The 21,659-nt window shown below is 37.7% G+C and overlaps 1 protein-coding gene across 1 annotated transcript; it reads right to left on the bottom strand.

Annotated features, from left to right (window-relative positions):
• Positions 1-1,240: 1,240 nt before the first annotated feature.
• Positions 1,241-21,515, bottom strand: LOC135466766 (protein SERAC1-like). Its single transcript, XM_064744433.1, has 17 exons — positions 21,409-21,515; positions 19,168-19,416; positions 18,082-18,115; positions 17,722-17,867; positions 17,414-17,449; positions 16,227-16,355; positions 15,647-15,765; positions 14,271-14,390; positions 13,638-13,751; positions 11,879-12,038; positions 11,206-11,356; positions 10,685-10,832; positions 9,556-9,656; positions 7,213-7,310; positions 6,634-6,816; positions 5,570-5,713; positions 1,241-4,832 (listed from the first exon to the last, which is right to left on the bottom strand). Exons 2-17 carry the CDS (start codon positions 19,310-19,312, stop codon positions 4,627-4,629), a joined length of 2,034 nt encoding a protein of 677 aa, XP_064600503.1. The 5' UTR covers positions 19,313-19,416; positions 21,409-21,515; the 3' UTR covers positions 1,241-4,626.
• Between the last annotated feature and the right edge of the window lie 144 nt (positions 21,516-21,659).

Genomic DNA, 21,659 nt, shown 5'->3' with positions numbered 1-21,659 from the left:
TTCACTAATTTGATGATGGTCAGTTTTAAGGCTACATGAGGCAACTGGAGTGCCTGGATTAAACCATCGACCTTTGGTAAATTACTGATTGTCTTCTTGTATCCTACATGTACGTGTGAGATGTAGAGATTTCCACACCATATTGGTGGAAGATAAATGGTTGTCAGCAAACAAAAGACTGTGTAAATTACTCAAGTGCCAATGGCTGCCCGATGTCATCAGGACACAGCAATGAGTGAGTTATCTAGAAATTCCTTGTCCAAGCCTGGATTGAACCTGAACCTTGTGTGGCAGCAGTCGGAAGTCGCCTACCTTTAGTACCACATCCTGCTCTCCACAAGTAAATGTACATATGCATGCTTGCAGTTTAATGTCGTACTTAACAAGGCGAGTCCATGTTGCCAAAGTGTTGTCCCCACGGAAGTATCATGCTGAAGAAACCAGACATGACACCATACACAGTCACACTGCACTAACAACTGGCTAACCGGTCGTGTTTCTTTGCTCTGGCTTCACCTGAGGGCCAAGCGAGGCAGCAGCAAGTCACAAGTAAAATGAGATGTGTGTTTCAATTTTCAATGTTGAGTGACACAGCCAGCTAAGATCCGTTACATGTGCCTCTAAGCTTCAAATCACGTAGTTTTTATCTCTTAACATATGACATCCCGATAAATGTAAAGCTAATGCCACTCATTTCAGGGCAAATCATACCATGTGGCTGGCTGCACGAGAAAATCTACTACATGAAGCATTTTACTGCAAGTATAATTTAGGTTCCTTGCTATGAACAAGTTAGTACCCTAACTCATGGTAGCTGAGCACCCGCAGTGAAAGCAGCTGATTATGATCTGCTCCCTAAACAAATGCAAATTAAATGAATTCCAACATATGGCATGTGCAGTACAAGATTACAAAGTAATCGCTGGTGGATAGCATTTTAGTACACTTTAGTAGTGATGTAACATAAATGCTTTTTACAACTGTGTCAAAAACAATAAACAATAAAAAAAAACACCCCCACAAACCACATACTAGTGAATGTACACAGAGTGCAGGTGAAAATTAAGGCTGCCAAACAACACTACTCAAAATGGTAAAACAACATTTTATTCATAAAACAAACGACATTGAATAACATTCTCTAAAAGACAGACTGTAGTTTTAGAGTGAAATCATTAGCCAAGACTTACATATTAAGTCTACAGTAGATACTAAATTTGTTCTGTAACCACTAGGCCCGGCACTAACCTACCATGCATGGAGTAAAGTCTAGCAGCTATACCAGGGGACAAGGCAACTGTTTGTACTGAGTGGTTCCCCCAGTGGTTCCAAATAAACCTAAGTCCTTTCCAAAATACTACTCAAAAATTCACATTTTAACCTAACATATGCAATTCTGTTGCTTTCTGCGATGTTATAGTTTCACAATTAATTTCACCAATAATTCGAATAATAACAAATAATGTCACAAGAATGCAGAACATCAGCTTGTTGGTTCCATTCAAGTCTATCAAGGTCGCAAATGTGAATATCTAAATACTATCTGAACACAACAAATAGTAAAAAGTTTTGAAATACGCTAGTAAAATGGTGTGGACCATAAATTAAGTTTTATTTTACATAGCTTAAACATCACATGTAAATCCCTGAACTTGCCATCTGATGGTATGTTAAAAGGTTACCCTGGTATGTCTACCAAGATGAAAGCTGAAGCAGGATATATTCTCCTGTTCTCTGGCAATAAAATGTCATGACGATCAATCACATACTAAGCATTATTCGGTTTCAGGGTCATCTCGCAGGAATGATGTGATTCAGCAAGAAAAGCTACTGTATCAGATTGCGCGATTTCTCTGTTTGACACAAACATACCCGCCAAATATGAACTGATATCACCTTTATTCCATGTCTACAAGTTATAATAATCAAATGGAGCAACTATTGCCTCTGCAAATCTAGTATAAACTGACCGATCTTCCCCAATCTGCTATCCCTACTTGCAAAATATATTGGTGGAACTTGAAAAGGGTCAAAGTGAGACAGCAGATAGATTGAGCTGAATTTATTATGGCTAGGAAAGCTCCCCACTGGTTATCTTTATAATAATGACATAAAACTTCACCCAGGCGTGGTGTAAACTATGCCTTATTCTGTGAGTTCTTTTAATTTTAGAAAGATGTTTTAAGGTTTTCATGGAAAGTAGGATGATATCCCACTGTGGAAATGTAAGCTTCAGCACTAAAAGTAATATTTCATGACATTTAATTGCCTTTCTAGGGTAAAATTTTAGATCATTTAACATATTTTAATACTCTGGGTCAACTTTTCTAAGATTTAAAAATAAATATGAAAGTTTCCCGTTGACTGGATTTAAAATATCAACACTGTACATGAACCTGTACAAAAATAAAAGTGGATGAAGTTTGGCTAAAATACGGCTGGTCTCATTCAATTGGTCATAAAAATGCTGGCACACTGTAATGGCATCTGCCATCAGCTAACCTTTTCACACATTCACACAAATCTAAAGCTCAGCTTCAATATATAACACAATGAAAAATATACACTTTGTACAGCTTTATATACTAGTAGGCAGATTGCTAAACTACTTTTGCAGAAAAAAAGTAAAATCCCGAAGAAGAGGTATGCGTCTTCCAGCTTATCCACAGTTATGCAAAAGCATAACTGAAAATACTGAATAACTTCTTCTGATAGGCATCTCCCAATAACGGCATCCCATTTATGCATATTGTACCCAAATTTCACAAAAGATAATCACGTAGAGCTCAGGTATACCCCATTGCCATACATAGACAATGGTTTACGGATTCTTAAAGCCCTTGGTCTGTATTTATCAAGCACCTTAAGACTTAAATCATAAGTTTCAAGTCCTTAAAAAGCCAAACATAGAACAGGAAAGCACTCCAACTGGAGTTAGTACACAGCTATGCAGTGACGAATCAGTGTACAAATTGTAGGCAATCTAGAGCAAAACATTTTAAGTGTAGCTTTGTTTATTTCTGACTTAAGTCTCAAGACGTTTGATATATAAGGGCCCTGGGGTCAATTCCTAAAAGCCATTTCTTACTTAAGTCAAAATTTAAAATGCGATCTTAATGCTCGTTCTTCGGCTTCAGAAATTAAAATTTTGTCAACCGGATTATTATTACCTTCACACAAATGTGTATAAATTTCAATTTCCACAATTAAAAACTAAGGATTGTGCTTAAGTTAATTTTGACTTAAGTCATATATGACACAAAGCCATTTCCAAATTTGAAATCTGATCTGAAAGCTTGTTTTTGGGCTTTAGAAATTAAAATTTTGTCGCCCTCATCAATGTTGTCTTGAGACAAATGTTTCCAAATTTCAACTCCCAGTACCAAAAACTAAACATCTTACAAAGGTTTTAAATTCTGACTTAAGACAGGAAGTGCTTTGTGGAATCAGCCCCTGTTGCACGAAATAATTGTGCACTGTTGGTTCTAACTACCATGGAAACATACATCTTTAGCCTTCAAATGTTTTGTGGAACAAGGCCCTGGCATAAATATTGTACTGACACCTACTCTGAATATAGTTTAGCTTTAATATATACCTTAAACAAAATTCTTGTAAAGTATGTGACTAGTCTTGCAGCAAGTGTAAGTTCTAGTTAGTTAAACTTTCCACAAGTTAGGTGAAGAACATATATAACAACTCCAGTAGAGTATGAAGGTGTACATCACTGGGAAATTAGGCACAGCACAGCTCTGGTCATGTGCAAAGAGCTTCAGTCCTTGTGATTATTACGTACATATTTGATATGTTCATCAATATACATGTATGATATACATCATGTACATTCATAAACAATTATGTTACTACAAATAATGGTTTATTCTAAGAGAAAAATTCTGTTCCAAACGTTCCTTCATTAACACTGGCTCTCTACAACTGTCTTGGACACACATCTGTGGATAAAGCTCATGATCATTTATGCCAAAAGACAAATTCTGTTCAAAATGTCCCTTCATTAACGCTGGCTTTGAGGAAGTTGTCCAGGACTGTCTTTGGCACACATCTGTGGATAAAGCTCATGATAATTTATGCCAAAAGACAAATTCTGTTCCAAATGTCTCTTCATTAACGCTGGCTTTGAGGAGGTTGTCCACGACTGTCTCTGGCATGCATCTGTGGACAAAGCTCATGATCATTTATGCCAAAAGACAAATTCTGTTCCAAACGTCCCTTCATTAATGCAGGTTTTGAGGAGGTTGTTCAGGACTGTCTCTGGCACACATCTGTGGATAAAGGTCATGATGATTTATGCCAAAAGATAAATTCTGTTCCAAACGTTCCTTCATTAACACTGGCTTTGAGGAGGTTGTCCACGACTGTCTCTGGCACACATCTGTGGATAAAGCTCATGATAATTTATGCCAAAAGATAAATTCTGTTCCAAATGTCTCTTCATTAACGCTGGCTTTGAGGAGGTTGTCCACGACTGTCTCTGGCACACATCTATGGATAAAGCTCATGATGATTTATGCCAAAAGAAAAATTCTGTTCCAAATGTCCCTTCATTAATGCTGGCTTTGTAGAGGTTGTCCACGACTGTCTCTAACACACATCTAAAGATAAAGCTCATGATGATTTATGCCAAAAGAAAAATTCTGTTCCAAATGTTCCTTCATTAACGCTGGCTTTGAGGAGGTTGTCCACAACCGTCTCTGGCACACATCTGTGGATGAAGCTCAGTGTCATCTGGTAGATTGGTGAGGTCCTGCTAAGAGGTTTACAGATGTTGAGATGATTGGTGTAAATCGGGTGGTACTCACCCACCCCTGGGTCTGTAACATAAAAACACAGCGGAAGCAGTTTTACAACTCAATCGCTTGAGTTTACTGAAAAACACCTACACATGTATGTGTTTCATACAGGCAGAAAGTCAAGGGTATACCCAACATTTGTTGATCACATTTACAAGCCTGATCCATTGCTGGTCATCATGGTAAACAGACTGCTCAAATTGATGCCTGCACTGTATGTTTTTCCCAGTTTTGATTTTTGCTTTTCTGAAATATCATTCTTCACAAATATGGTGTCACGAAAGATGAAATATGATATGAGATCACCCTTCAGGTCAATTTATGAAAGGCTGTAATATTTGGACACAACCTGAATTTGTTACATTAAAACACTTCAAGTACTACCACCTGCATGTGGGCCATCACACGAAGAACTATTTTTGAACCTATACCTGTACACATTTTATTATTTCCATATTTCTAGTATGAAGTGGCCCACTTTGTTGAAATCTTAATTGTTTCTTATGGGTCTTTCACTGGTTTTACATGAACTAGTTAATATGAATCACTTTTTAGTAAATTTTAAAAAATATCTGTGTACATGCACTAGAATTTATTTCCTTCGTTTTTTAATTAAAACTCCACAAACTTTTTCAAACGAAGAAGAGTATCATACATACCTCCCCCAAAAACTTGATCTTATTCTTTGAGAATCAGTTTTAAACACAGTTAAACCAGGTGCTCCGTTTAGAAGGAAGAAACAGAATAATAATTCTTACCACTAGATTCTGGTGGCACGATCAGAGTTTTTATTGTCATTCCAAGAGCAGTCTTCCTGAGTTCCCCAAAACTAAGGCACGGGATGGAACGTTCTGTGACAAAGTCCACAAACTGAGCATGTAAAGATCGGAGTGATGGAGAATCTGAAAACATAAACAAGCAAAATTACAATACAGTAATGCACTACACGCTCAGCCCAGCAGCTTATCACAACAATGCCCTCCCCTGACCACCCCGCCCTACCATCCCAAATTTCCAAATCATACATTATGGAAGTTACCTGTAGTTCCACTAATCAATTTATTCACTTGATTGGTGTTTTACGCCATATTCAGTAATATTTCACATACAATTGTAGCCAGCATTATGATGGGAGGAAATCCAGCGGAGCCCAGGGGGACCCATGACTATCTGCAGCAGTTTAATGTTAACTTGTATATCTTAACACGTAGGTATGTCAAGTACCAAACTGTGGCTGGTAATCAGGACTCTGGGGGAGAGCTCTGTGAGTTGTGAGAGAAGTTAACTAGGGACTGGTACGGCTACATGATGAACTGTCAAGTGAGACAAAATACAGTAGTGGTTTAATGCTATCCACAGTAATCCATTTGAACGTTTAATTTAGTACACAAGTAGTGTTATCCAAAAAAGAGTGAGAGACATCTCATCATCTTAACTCAATATTTCAGCATTTATCTCCAAGATCTGGAGAATAACAAAATAAATGCTGAGATACTGAGTCAAGATGAAATGTTCTCTTGTTTTCGGGTTAACATTACTCTTGTACAGCATTAAATATGAACTTTATATGACCTATCACTAGCGATTTTCTATAATGCAGTGTAACAAGTGGCATTTGTGAATACTGTGGAAGGTGTCACAGTTAGGAGTAGATGTGGGTTTGAAAACTGCAGTCACTGAAACCGGCACTGTAAGGAGTATAGACGTGTAGCTAAAATTTAAACTTTCGTGACACCTGCAGTGTGAGGAGTATGGCAATGTGGTTAATGCTGTCCACAAATACTAAAGGTACACGTAAAAGGGTGACAAATGCTTGACTGACCACTGCTGAGCTCCAGCACCTCAGGGGACGGGTAGAGAAGAAAGGCTGCATGTTTGGACATGGCTGCCAGCTGTGAGCCTCGGTGGGGGACACTGTAGAAGATGAATCCCCGTGTGTTGTTACGGATGTCCTGTGCCCCCTCCTCAAATAAGGACTCCTCAATTATCTTCTTAATCAGCAAGCCTGGCAAATTTGCAAAATATAAACACATTATGAACAAAACAACATGTAGGCCAATTGGTTTAAAAGAAATAGTTAAGAAGTGACTTTTTTACCCCAAAATACAGAATTGTAAAATACAAATTCAACTAAGATAACAACCCCTGAATTTCAATTCATTTTTGTCTCTATCTGAAAAAGTTTGCCACAGTTGGGATGTAGTGGCAGTATTATTAATAATGGTTGTGTACAAGCATATAAAATAAACAAGCAAAACAGTTTACAACCTGTGTATATGCTGATGATATGAAACAAACATGTGAAGACAGCATAAGCCTTAGTACAGTATGTGTAATATAAAGCTACCCCTGAAGAATATGACCAATTGAATGATCTAACTGGCTATAACACATGAGTTACCTCCCATGGAATGACCAACCCAGATAATGGGTCTCTTCCCGATTCCAGCCTTCTTCAGCTTCTTCAGCATAACAGTACTGCGTGTCCTCAACGACCTTCTGCAAGTAGAGAATGGACCATCCTGCACACATATTGGCAGTATATGGTAAATGTAGGAAACAACCCTTTGTTGACAATACGGCTGTGACAGTACAACAAATGGATAACTTCCTACCCTGGTTTCAACTGATCTACAAAACATGTTTTCATTTTTGTCATGTTCTCAATTTTTATTTATTTACTACAACCACAATTTTCAACACCACATTTTTCACTCTGCATTTATGGACAGAGGAAAACGCCCACAGTGCATCACAGTCCTTTGTTAGGTACCTAACACGTTTTGTTTCAGTGATACAAGAATAGATACATTACCTATCTGTTGTATGGAACCTATTACATTGGAGGCTTGTTTCATTCTTCTCATTAGCTTTCAGAAATACATCGAGGATATTGCACAGTGCAGAATGAATTCCATAAATATTGCTCAAGTGAGAACTGATAACCATGAGACCCAAATATTCTGTTCATTATTTATATTTTGATAATACAAGGATTTTGTGTCTTTGAATGTTTTCAGATGGAATGTTTTCGCTGCAGGCCTTCACAGACTTGTATGTAGTGTGACCTCGTACATGACGTCTTGTATGATGTCGTGTCTTTCTGCATGACATAGGAATGTTGAAGTCAAGCAAATCTATGTTATATTATCCAGCTGAGCTCAGATTACAGGGTCATAAAAACAAAACATTTCTTTCTTAATGTCATGGCCTCTGGGTGTAAAATATCAAAATATAATCACAAAAGTGATATCTAACTGAGAGAAATATATCACTTACATCAGTGAAGAAAATCTGACATTTCATGTTCATATAAATTATACAGGTTTGAACTCTTGCATTCGTTAACCTAGAACTCTTTTTGAGTGTGCTGTCCTCAACATGTCACTGCTGTTGGAATTATTCCTACATTAATTGTTTACTTCATATTTTTATATGACCATGACATCATGATCAACACAAATGTGCCTGGTGCATCAACGTGCCAAACTTTGCTTGTCACCATTCTTCACTCGAGCAGGTGGATAAACTCATGGAAACCAAGAAGATGTACACTTTTAAAATGGCAACTGACACCTTGCTTGGGAGTCTTAGCTTTCACTTTTGTTTTACTAATGAACCAAAGGAAATAAAGTAACTATTGTGAAATGGCAGTTTGCAAAGTTCAGACATTCTCTAAGCAAATTCATTGGTTACTTTTGTGCTCTTTATTGTTCCCTAATAATGGGGTAATATTTATTCCGAATTACTTTCAGATCATAGGAAGCATGTAGTTGTCTCGCAAAACTTTGAGCACAGTGCAGGTCACAGGATGAGGTGACTGCATGTAATGATTCAGAGTGGTTAATATTGAAGCTGAGCTGTAAACATGGCCAGCCAATCTCAGACCTAGGAACGCAGAAATTCCCAATGTTTTCTTCAGTAGTCAACGATCATCTAAACTAATTATCTGCATAACAACTATGAAAACACAGCTGGATAGTTATTATCATCATACTTAGCCTAATTCCTCAACATTTTCGCATATAAAAAACCAACTTTTAGTCAGATTTCTGCACCTTCTTAATTTGATTTTGAATGGGTTGGTCAATTTCGGGGATTCACAAAAAATATAACTTGATCAGTGTACATGAAATAATGCCTTGATTTATTTATTTGCTTGGTGTTTTATGCCGTACTCAAGAATATTTCACTTATACGACGGCAGCCAGCATTATGGTGGGTGGAAACCGGGCAGAGCCCAGGGTAAACCCACGACCATCCACTGGTTGCTGACAGACCTTCCCACATACGGCCGGAGAGGAAGCCAGCATGAGTTGGACTTGAACTCACAGCGACCGCATTGGTGAGAGACTCCTGGGTCATTACGCTGTGCTAGCGCGCTAACCAATTGAGCCACCGAGGCCCCCAAATAATGCCTTGAAAATATCCATGAATAAACACTTTGCTAACGCGAAAGAGGTTGAAGAATTACAGCATCAGGAATCAAGTGTACTGAAAATTAAATCAGACTTAAAACAGTTGAAATTCAGGTTTTATTTGACTTGGTTTGAGTTTTATCACACTTTTGAGCAAATGGTCTCCAAAATACAATCCTCACCAGCTACAGAACATGAAACACACTATCATGGACAAGTGAAAGGTGAAATACCTGTCGGTGATCAAGAGTAGACTCTGCCTAATGGGAGTATGATGAGATAGAGTGTGTCTAGTTTGAAAATCAGTTAAAGGATAACAAACTCACACGTCGCTTTCCCATGGGCATCTGGCTGTCCAGTCACTAAGGTTGGTTTCATACTCTACACTGAATATCCTCAGGTGACGACAGTCAGCGGCAAGCCAATCCTACAATTGTACAACAGCTAACAAGGTTAGTCTTATAGCATACTACAGGTAAACAGGTTAGTCTTAGAGCATGAAATAGGTAAATAGGTTAGTCTTAGAGCATACAACAGGTAAACAGGTTAGTCTTAGAGCATGAAATAGGTAAATAGGTTAGTCTTAGAGCATGAAATAGGTAAATAGGTTAGTCTTAGAGCATACATCAGGTAAACAGGTTAGTTTAGAGCATGAAATAGGTAAATAGGTTAGTCTTAGAGCATACAACAGGTAAACAGGTTAGTTTAGAGCATGAAATAGGTAAATGGGTTAGTCGTAGAGCATACAACAGGTAAACAGGTTAGTTCAGAGCATGAAATAGGTAAATAGGTTAGTCTTTAAATAGAGCACACAGAAGGTAAATAAGTTACAACATACGAAACAGGTAACCAGGGTAGCCTTTTTATAAAGCATATAACAGGTAAACAGCTTTGTCGTACAACAAGGTCAGTTCCACAACATACAACAAGTATTAAAATACTTATTGTTTTATGTGTTTTACGCTGTTGTCAAGAATATTTTGCTTATATGACGGCCACCAGCATTATGGTGCTAGGAAACCTTGCAGAGCCCAGGGGAAACCCACAACCATTCGCAGGTTTGCTTACAGGCCTTCCCAAGTACAGCTGGAGAGGAAACCAGTATTAAAAAAACTCAAAATACATATAACTGGTAAACAGGTCACTCTCATAACATAAAAAAGTGTATTGAAATAAGTCAGTCAGGTCAGTTCTATGACATAAAATGTGTATTAACAGGTAAACAGGTCAGCCCTGTTAAGTAAAACTGGTAGACTGGTCCCTCCTACGACGTGCAACTGGTTAACTAGTTGACTGGTCAGTCAGTGAATGCACAACTGGTCAACCTGTAAAATCATCCACAGTTACCTGGATAATCAGGTTCTAAGCTTTAGGAGTTAATCAAACTTTATCAAACTGGTTGTTACAAATCCCAGCACGCGCAAGTAGTGAAGCAACAGAGTACATTGCACTCACTTTAGGCCAGCAGTAGGTGTAGGCAACAGGTTCTGCTGGCTTCTCATGATGCTGGCCTTTCTCAAGCTCTGACTTCCCTTGTCTCCAGGTTACAAACGGACCACCCAACAACCCATGCACAAACACAACATCTGCATATATTGGCTCACTGAAAATGGATAAAGAAGCAGAAAGAAGTATTACTACCAGGGATGTCGGTCTGATGCTGTGCATGGAGGGCATGTATAAAAACAAAACAATCCAGGTTGGGATAACAATATTTCCAGTTCTATCATGCCATAAACTTATCAACAATTTTCTTTACTTCTGTTCAGTGTCATTTTAGCTCACATTTTATGATATTATGGCAAAGAATGTACATGATAATAAAAGACCGTCACACACAGACTACCAAATTTTATAATGTGCCTTTTTATGGTCAACATAAGTGCTACTTTCACAAAAAGAAAAGTGATTTAATTTCTGGAATAAAAAGTTAAAAGCTTATAAACTTCTAAATGATATCTGGAGAACAAACGTACGTGTTCCTGAAGCGTGGATGCATGAGATACACCCCATCCTCCAACAATTTCCCTTCATAGTCTACATCCAGGTTTATCAGGGCTCGAGAGGAGTGCAGGGCCAGAGAGAGATCTGGTGAGTTAACCCAGTCAGCCAGAATACTCACCCACCCTGGTACACCAGAGAAATAAAACCCAAAACATATAAAGACAATCGTTTTTCGTGGGAATGATCTGTTCAGTATTGAAACTGCCTACATCGTATATGAGATGAAAATATCAGTCCTGGTACTTTTTCAACTGCTTCTAAAACCTAGAACCTAGAAACGCCAGAACTATAGGGTGTACAGAAATAATTTTCAGTTTTATGAAACTTGCTCTTTAATGTCACAAATGAATGTTTTTTAGCATCATTTTCACAATAACTGAATGCATAAATTCCACTGAAAAAGGTGATTTAGTGGATGTAAAGGCTATAAATTTACAGTATACATCTCATCACAGGGATTTGTGTTTTATGTCATGCAATTTATCTTCTATCTGCAATATAAATCTTCACATAATGAAGTGGAACTGTCTAGAAACACTAATACCATAATGCCATGGTACACATCGTGTGTGCACATCCTCTCTAATGTCTATACTTTAAACATCTTACAAAAAAAAGGGTAATACAAATGCTGTCACTGCTTACCGGATTTAATAATATCACTATGTAAGTTGTAATCAACAGCTAGATTTCCAATAATCCTTGCGATTAGTCGTCGTGTCACATTGTTTTTCCTCTTTCCCTGGATCTTCTGCAGAAGCTGAAGGCCTCCAAGCTGGACGATGTCTGGACAGTGACTAGTTACCTATACAACCACACCATAAGAAAATACAATCACACCATAACAAAGTACAGTCACACCATAAAAAAATTACAATCGCACCATATCAAAACACAATCACACCATAACAAACTACAATAACACCATATCAAAATACAATCACACCATATCAACATATAACCACACCAATAACAAAATACAATCACACCATAACAAAATGCAATCACACCATAACAAAATACAATAACACATATCAAAATACAATCACACCTTAACAAAATACAATCACACCATATCAAAATACAATCACACCATATCAACATACAACCACACCAATAACAAAACAGTCACACCATAACAAAATACAGTCACACTATATCAAAATACAATCACACTATATCAAAACACAACCACACCATAAGAAAATACAATCACACTATAACAAATTACAATCACACCATATCAACATACAACCACACCATAAGAAAATACAATCACACCATAACAAATTACAATCACACCATAACAAATTACAATCACACCATAACAAAACACAATTAATAAACATCCTACAGGTTTTATATGATTATTAATATTTAATAGGAACGAGCCTCCCAAGTCTGTGACAGGTACAAGGTATTTACAAAGACTTTAGTATAACTAAAAAATATCCTCTAAAATCCTTATAAACTCAACACAACTGAAATGTATTCCAAAACTTGATGATTATACCAGCACTAATCCCTAAAATGTTTATGTTTATACTTTTACTTTTGTTGAAATGCATTGGGAACATGTTCTAATCTAAGGCAAAAAAGTATGAATTCATTAATTTACTTGACTGGTATATACACTAATTTCAATAATAACTCACTGAAACACACTTTGTAATTTTCATTGGTGACAGAAACAGCAGTGAACAAAGTAAGCCTACATGTATGTCCATAAGAAATTGAATGACAAAGTTTCTGAAAAGTGTATTGGTGGAAGCCTACAAACTTCATGTAAGGAGAACTCAATGTATATTGGTGGAAGCCCTCAAACTTCATGTAATTCCACATAACAGGACGTTGTTGCTGTTGACCACATACAGCAACCAAAGCCTAAAGAAAAGTGGATGCAGAGCAAAGTCAAAAAAGAACCTTGCATCTTTGATGACTCAAAGACTAGCGTGCTAATTCACCCACTGTGTTCAATTTACCTCATAATTGCTCATGTAACACATAATTAGGTTACTGCTTATTTACACCAGCGTATTATGAGAAAAAACTGGATGTTTTTGCCATTTTTGTTTGAGATCTGGTTAACATAATGTGGAGTTCTCAGGTAGTGCTTAAATTAGCTGTTAACTTGCCACATGTGAATTGTTGAGTACTGCCATTGGTGATATTAGTTTCTGTAAAATCTTTTTTCAGAACACACTTGGAGAGCAGAAGCCAGATATCACAGCAATGCCTTGTGATAAACACCCGATGACGTATTTAAGTTTCAATTGTGTCTTGAGTGATTTAAAGACAACCATGTTAATCCACCCTCTATGTCCAATATATATCTAATTACCACTGCAAACATGTGCAAAGAACAGAGCTTGCAGAGCAAATAGTCAAACCAAATCCACCTTACCGTTGAGTGTATTGCTAAGGCATCCAAGCTGATTTTCTCCACTTTTTCCACAGGTACTTCACTCAGACTGTTAACAAACTCCAGTCCTGTTCCGTCAAAGTACCAGAATCCTTCCTACAAATAAATACACAAATGTCATATTTTCCCACAATTATCAAAACTTAAATACTTAGGGGTGCCTACATGAAGCCTTCCTTGTGTTACATGCATTAACTATCATGGCAGCCAGCACTATAAACATTTTGTCACTGTGACAGTTACGTGTCTGTAACATTAAGAGGGCTCCTGCAAGTGGACTTTGTATGTGATAACAGAAGTTAAGCTCATGCAGTCAGGTGACATTTTGTTAGTCTTTACAGTTTAACAGCGCATAACTACGACATGTATTCTCCTAGAAAAACCCATTCCTAAGATAAAGCCTGGACATGATTTTATTTTGGTGTGTAGAGATGGGTGAATTAAAAGTTGGACTAGCCCATATGACCATGCACATAAACATTAAACTGTTACCTTGTTTTTGATTCTCAACCATTACAAAGACAGAAACCTGTTTGCCACGCCTCCACTGTTCTAGGTAGAGAATATTAGGATGGGCAGTTAGTTGTAATACCAGCTGCATAAACGACGACAAACCTTATTCTCTGTTGCATGGCCTTGTTGTAAAGCCGTGGAAGTAAAATGTTGTATGCATCGATTTACCCCAGTCTGTGGCAAGTTTGTGAGAATTTCCCTGAACTGATCTTCTTCAGACTTCTACAAACAGACATATAATAGGATCAAAGAATACTTTAACTTGCTGATTATTTAAATATTTTCAACTTTATTAAGCATCCATCATCACTGGGTGAAAGCATATATTAAAACATTCTTAAAATGTTTCTTCATGTATATCTACAGATAAACAACAAGTGTCCAAAATGTTGAGAGAAATCAGTTTGAAGATGCCTGAAAAAAAATTGAACATCATTAAAACTTAATGCTAGCAAATAACACGCTCGACAGCAGGGAGCAGCTTCACACATCAAACTTAATGCTAGCAAATAACACACCCCACAGCAGGGAGCAGCTTCACACATTAAACTTAATGCTAGCAAATAACACACCCCACAGCAGGGAGCAGCTTCACACATTAAACTTAATGCTAGCAAATAACACGCTCCACAGCAGGGAGCAGCTTCACACATTAAACTTAATGCTAGCAAATAACACACCCCACAGCAGGGAGCAGCTTCACACATTAAACTTAATGCTAGCAAATAACACGCTCCACAGCAGGGAGCAGCTTCACACATTAAACAATTCTGTAGATGATGCTCCACCAGATAACCCCAAAATTAATGGGATGAATACAAACACATGTAGTCCCATGTCCATTCTAGTGAAGAACAGGAAAATGACCCCAGCAAAATAAAACATGATGTTTCAAGGGATACAGAATTGTCACTGCTTGGCTGGTGTGAGAGATAGGCAAGTCAAGGCTATGTCTATCCTTAACAGAATTTTAGGTATGGCACACTTAGTCAACCGTGATCAATTATGCAGGAGGTATTTCAACCCAGGAAATCCTTTCTCCACAGTCAGCCAATCAGCACTGATTCTGTATCCCTTTACCACAAGGTTAGCCAATGTTTCCATATCTCCAGGCTGCAAATTCAGCACCTATCTATCATCTGCATAACCATTATAGAGTGTAAAATCAGTGTGGTGAGCTTAGGTCACATAGGTAACAAATTAATTTATTGTTTTGTTTTTAATGCAAGAATAATTCACCATACTGAAAGATGGCTGTCAGATCGACAGGTGGAGAAAACCAAACCCAAAACTCCATGCCAGGTGCTTTTATACTTGCCTCCGGACATAAAGCCAAGGCTAAGGCTGTAAGAACTGGTTTAAAATTTTAAAAGAGTTTAGTACGAAAAGGGAAATCTCTGAAATTCACCTTCAAAGATGACAGACACAGTTCAGTGATTTAAGAAGATTTGGCTGGTAAATCACTGAAAACGTCTTACCTCTTCATGAAGCAGCGTGGGAGGTGGTAGAAAGTAGCGCTGATCAACCTGGGCGGATCTTGCCAAACCCACCAGAGTGCGCATGTCACAAGCTTGAGCAATTTGTCTGTACTGGTGATCTGAATAATCAAACCAAAACAAACGGTTGTGAAAATGTACCAAACAAAGACAGATTTCACTAAGAATGTACATGTACAAGAGTCAGCGCCATTAACAGCTGTTGTCAACAATGATAGAGATACAACAGAAATTACAGGACTAGACTGACTGACTGACTGATTGATTGATTGATAATGGCTACATCAAACTTCCACAAATAAGTGCTGGAGTAAACCACTGACCTCAGACAAGTACCTGACAGACATTTTGATGTAAAGGTTGAGCCAAAACAGCAAGAGCTGGATTTGAACTCACAACTTCATTGGTCAAGGGCCTGAGTACTTTCACGAGCAAGGAATAAGAAGGGGGAGAAATATATTCAAGGGCTAGAGAACCAACAGTAAAGTTTCCAGGAATATTATAATGCTGAAATAATGCTTTTATTTCCCCATTAGATTTCTTACTAACATGGCTGGCTTACTTTTCCAGTGGTGTTTAGAAGCCAAGGCTTGTACTCCCAGGAGCCTGACCGTATGATTGTTTGACTGAGCAAGCCTTAGCAACGTCCATGGGTCATCACTCCGAGTACGTAACCAAGGAAACCAGCTGACTGAAAGTACAAAGATGCACATGTAAATGAGAAAACTGGTTGTATATCAAGCAACAGGCTATGTCAAACTATCAGCACTGTCAGTTCTGGTGGTACAAGTAAGATTCTTATTTTTAACTGTTTCTGATATTCACCCATGACAAGTTATGAAACAGTACTGATAATGGTATTTGGCACATAGACAACATACACATTAGAGCACTGTGCTGACAGGATGGTAATGTTACTTCACATCTAGCTTACTTGTTGTTTGTGCGTTATATAAGTAATGCATCATGTATGTAATAAGTTTATCACATACACGAGGCACACAAGAAAACCCTATCACAAGCCACTGCAGTTGTCAGGTTCAAGATAAGCTATTCACACTGAGACAAAGATGAGTATCCAGGCAATAGATTCCAACATGTTTTATATTACTGGTCACAGGCTGGTGGTCAGAGAAATCTGTCCAGGATGAGCATGCAAGGCTCTAAGAGAATGCAGGCCCTTATCACTATGTATCAAAACAGCAAATCATAGGTTTTCAACTATTACTGGTCACAGGCTGGTGGTCAGAGAAATCTGTCCAGGATGAGCATGCAAGGCTCTAAGAGAATGCAGGCCCTTATCACTATGTATCAAAACAGCAAATCATAGGTTTTCAACTATTACTGGTCACAGGCTGGTGGTCAGAGAAATCTGTCCAGGATGAGCATGCAAGGCTCTAAGAGAATGCAGGCCCATATCACTATGTATCAAAACAGCAAATCATAGGTTTTCAACTATTACTGGTTACAGGCTGGTGGTCAGAGAAATCTGTCCAGGATGAGCATGCAAGGCTCTAAGAGAATGCAGGCCCTTATCACTATGTATCAAAACAGCAAATCATAGGTTTTCAACTAAAATTTTAAATGCTTAATCTTTTCTATTATATGACACCATTCCATACCCCCATCCAGGAATACTGAAAATCAACATTTAAGAATGTAAAGGGACACTTGAGTTTAAAAAGCTTAATTATCTGTATTTCGGAATGTTTCTTTTATCTATTTATTCAACAACCAGCCATCACTCACATTTCTGCTCCTTCCAATGCTTGGTGGATTTGTCTTCTACAAATGAAATAGAACTTCTTCTAGCATTAAATCTCATTCATACTTCAATATATCAACAATACAACCAAATTACGACATGATCTTTAATATTATTACAAGATAATTTATGGAATGTTGTACATATACACCTACAAGATCATGCCATGAACAATTTCAACAGGCCCAACATTCCAGTATGTTTCACTGTGGAACTGGTTTTCTATATTTCTTTTGCACATCTGCTTATGATATAAGTCATTCCATGCCTTGATCCACTGTTGTAAACATACCCTGCGTTATTTCACCATTCCAGTTGTTAATCTTTGTCTCCAGGTAAAGGTAATGAGTAGAATTGGACTCCAACACCTTTGAGATATTCTGTGGCAGCCTAGCGTCTATAGGGAAAACTTCCTTCCATATCACCATCCCACTAACCCTACAAGACATAAAAATGCTATTTCATCTTGAAACATGGCATGTACATCCATTCTCATAATCTGCATTTTCTGAGTTGTTCTGTGTTAACTGGAATGCACGAAAATGTTCTTACAACTAAAGCAAGACAAGTAGCGATAAAATAAAGCTATTAAGACAGATGGAGTGCCTCTGATTACCTAACGTAACAGAAGTCTTGGACTACATGTACTTACCCCACCACAGCAAAAGTGATAACAGTCCATTTACCTGTATAACAAATAGAAAACAAATGTTTAACAATACGCTGACTGCATTTGGACACGTAGACCCATTCTATAGTACATGTGTAATAATCATTACCCGCTGGCTCCATTGTCATTCATCCTATGTTTCTGCTGGTTTAGTAGCAAAGCTTACACGTATATGACCACAGGAGTTCTACTAATGTGTACAGGTTGGTCAAGTCACATACTAACATCAGACGTTTTCACCTTGACACTTTCGTCATTTTGACTTTCATCCATTCATGTTTTCGTATTTTGGGTCTTTGCCCTTTCATGTCTTTACTCCTACACTTCTAAGGTTAAAATTATGAGACAGATCAAGCCAAAGGCTTTATTCTCCAAATCAGTGTAATGGACAACGCAATAAGAGCTTCATACCATGCCACATCAATATAGCGAATAGACACCTTCTGTGAAATACAATGAGACACGTTTACTCTGTATGCCCTTTAGCTTTATAAATTAGTGAAATATATAGTATAACAAACCTGTAGTATATAATATCCATGCAAATGAAGTGTTACATATGTATTAATTAGGATATATTTTAATATTCAGAAAACTCTAAAACAGTGTTTCATGAAATGAATGACTTATGTCAAACAACGAAACCATTGTGTAAGTGAGTTACTGCCTTGAATTTTGGTGCCCAAACTTGATGATCATCTAGTTCCAGCTGTCTTCTGCAACTTCGGTAGGTTCATAACCTCTGTGACATCTCTGCGACTGGGTGATCATCCAGCTTGAACATCTCAACCTCAGGCAATAAATGCTACATTATAACATATACATGTCGCTAAGCAAAATCTACGATTTCTCTAACCATTTCACTCAAACTATTTCACCTGGTTCAAAATATAAATGTATGTCACATATAAAAATATATAAACTGTAAGTTCAACTGCTACAAAATATCTGACAGAGATATTGACAAATAATCCAGTCCTAGGTAATCCACATGTGGTGACATGGTTCAGGTACAGTGTGGTACACTGTCCACAGATCAACTATTCATAAGAAATATATCGTCCATACCAATGGTCCTGTGATGGGACTTCCTTATGGTGCTTACATGTCGTCTGTTTAAACACTCTGCACACTGAGTATACAGCTTATCTTTATCCCCAAGGCCAGTTGACTTCAATACTTTTGATAAAATGTTCACTTTACATCGTTTCATGGTGCCTCAATAACAGTTGCACACACCAAGTAGATGAAGTAATAATCTGTCTGTCAATACAGCAGCTGTTACGCCACAATCCATGATTTGTCATCTGTTGCAATCTGTAAGCATAAGATTAGAAAATACAGTCACATCAGTTCATGACAATGTGACATGTATGTAAATTACATCACCTGTGCTCTAATTCCTTAACCTTTTCGCATATGAAAGAGCAACTTTTAGCGAAATTAATGTACATTTATAAGTGGAATTTGGAGACAAAACCACATTGGTTGGATTGGCAGATTTCTGGGCTTCACAAAAAGTATAATTTTATCAGTCTATACAGAACAATGCCTTCAGAATATGTGTGAATAAACATCTTGAAAAATGCGAAAAGGTTGAAGAATTAAAGTAGCAATGCACGTTACTTGTAGCAATATTCTCTATCACTGAGAATAATAATACAACCCTTTAGCACGAAGCTATTCTAACCAAGATTTCAATACTTTTGTTGACAGCTACAAGGATGTTCACTGGTGAAATAAACTGACAAATTCTCTAATCTAATCAGTTCATGAACAAAGGCCTGTGGTGTAGATCTCAGCAATAATTATACAGCATGAGAAGTATACAAATAAGTGAAACAACAGCAAGGATAATTACGTCTCTATGGACTATACTGTAGATACTAGGCTACATATTGTACAGTGACACTGTTGAGCTGTCTGGAACTAATGAAAGCTGAAAGGAATATTATTGTGGCCTATATTATTTGTTCATGAATTTGAAATAATTCTCATAGAAGGCATCAATATAATAGCTATGACTAAAATATTTCCTCAATTATATTACACTGTAAAAATATATTAGATCACGGAGGTAGAATTGAAGAAAGAACAAATTCTGGGTCTTCAAAGTGTTCAGTGTTCAGTGCACGATACAGCCACAGCAGGACTCAAGCTTTAGTTTTAACACAGGATTATTCTGTGTGCCTTGTGATAAGTTATCGAGCTTGCACCCTGGAGGCTAAGAACTTTGACATGTGGGGTGAAAGGTAATCAATTAACACTCAGTCCCATTTCGCTTACGCACTGAGGTGTGTGTATTCCCAGCAGGTAATTCTACTGGGGGTAATTAATTCCTCCAATCAATGGAGACTCTGCATGCAAACCTATGTCAACCAGCAGTACGTTTTGAGAAATATAGGAATGTAGTGTTCACAAAAATCAAACTTGTTCAGAAACTGCTTAACTGTTACCCAGGCACATTCAATTAAGTATCCTCCACATCATATTTTGTTCAATGGATATCATTTGTTGTGCAGAAATTTGTTTTATCGAACTCAAAGATGACCACCATACCATGTCGACTGAAAAGTAGTGAAAAAAAAAAGAAAATGTTTCCCAGAGCAGAACAAATATTGCTGTCCTATACACACTGTACCTTCTGCTACAATACACGTAGTCCTATTGACATGATTAAAATCACCGCTTAGATGGACAGATATGAACTTATTACATCTCTGTTGTGAGCAGAATGGAGTTAGCACTTGATGGAATCCTTTTCGAGCCAGATGACGCTAAGCCAGGCTCATGCACACCCTCTGATGGGCGCAGTATCACATTGAAAACGAAATGCTGTGTTGCCGCTGGAGGGTTCATTCTGCGTACAAATGCACTGCGGGTATGTCTGGCCGCATTGCTGGACTGGGCAAGATGTTCCTCCTTCCATTCTACCTCCATGATCAGACGATGATCACGATACAAACATGTAGCCTCTCCACCACTGCATCATGTCATCATCAAATAAACTGTAAAAATGTTCACGAAGAAAAACAAAATGTGGGTGTATCATGGGACAAATTGGATGTCTAATTCCTTGATTCCGGGATATGACATTCGTTGATGTGACAAACTCAAACATTTCATATGTCTATGTCAACTTAAGCACATGCATGGAGGTCCGCTGTTGATACTATCGAAATGTGAGCACTTAATGACACCCAATCTCAATGTTGTCGTTGTAAAAGCAGACGCCCAAAGCCAAAAATATTCGGATCGTCGAAGTCTGTGTTAATACACCAACAAATACCGTAAAACGTTCACACTGACCTTACGAAATGATCGAATATGATTTCTGAACAAAGTTCCACGATGTAAAATGAGCGTTCCCAGTGTCGTTGTACGGTGCACTTGCACCGAACCAATGTACAAGGGAGATAAACCCTTAAACACAAATAAAAATTAAAATCAAAGCGGCTCTGTCTGGACTAGACGCTTACATCAATCAAAACACTTTTAGCAGATGACAGATCTGCTTTGCGATGGATATGTGTCAAGTTTAATGTCTAGGGACATAAAAT

This window comes from Liolophura sinensis, chromosome 6, assembly GCF_032854445.1.
Source record: "Liolophura sinensis isolate JHLJ2023 chromosome 6, CUHK_Ljap_v2, whole genome shotgun sequence".
NCBI classification, from domain to species: Eukaryota; Metazoa; Mollusca; class Polyplacophora; order Chitonida; family Chitonidae; genus Liolophura; species Liolophura sinensis.
This window is presented reverse-complemented; position numbering and strand designations above follow the sequence as displayed.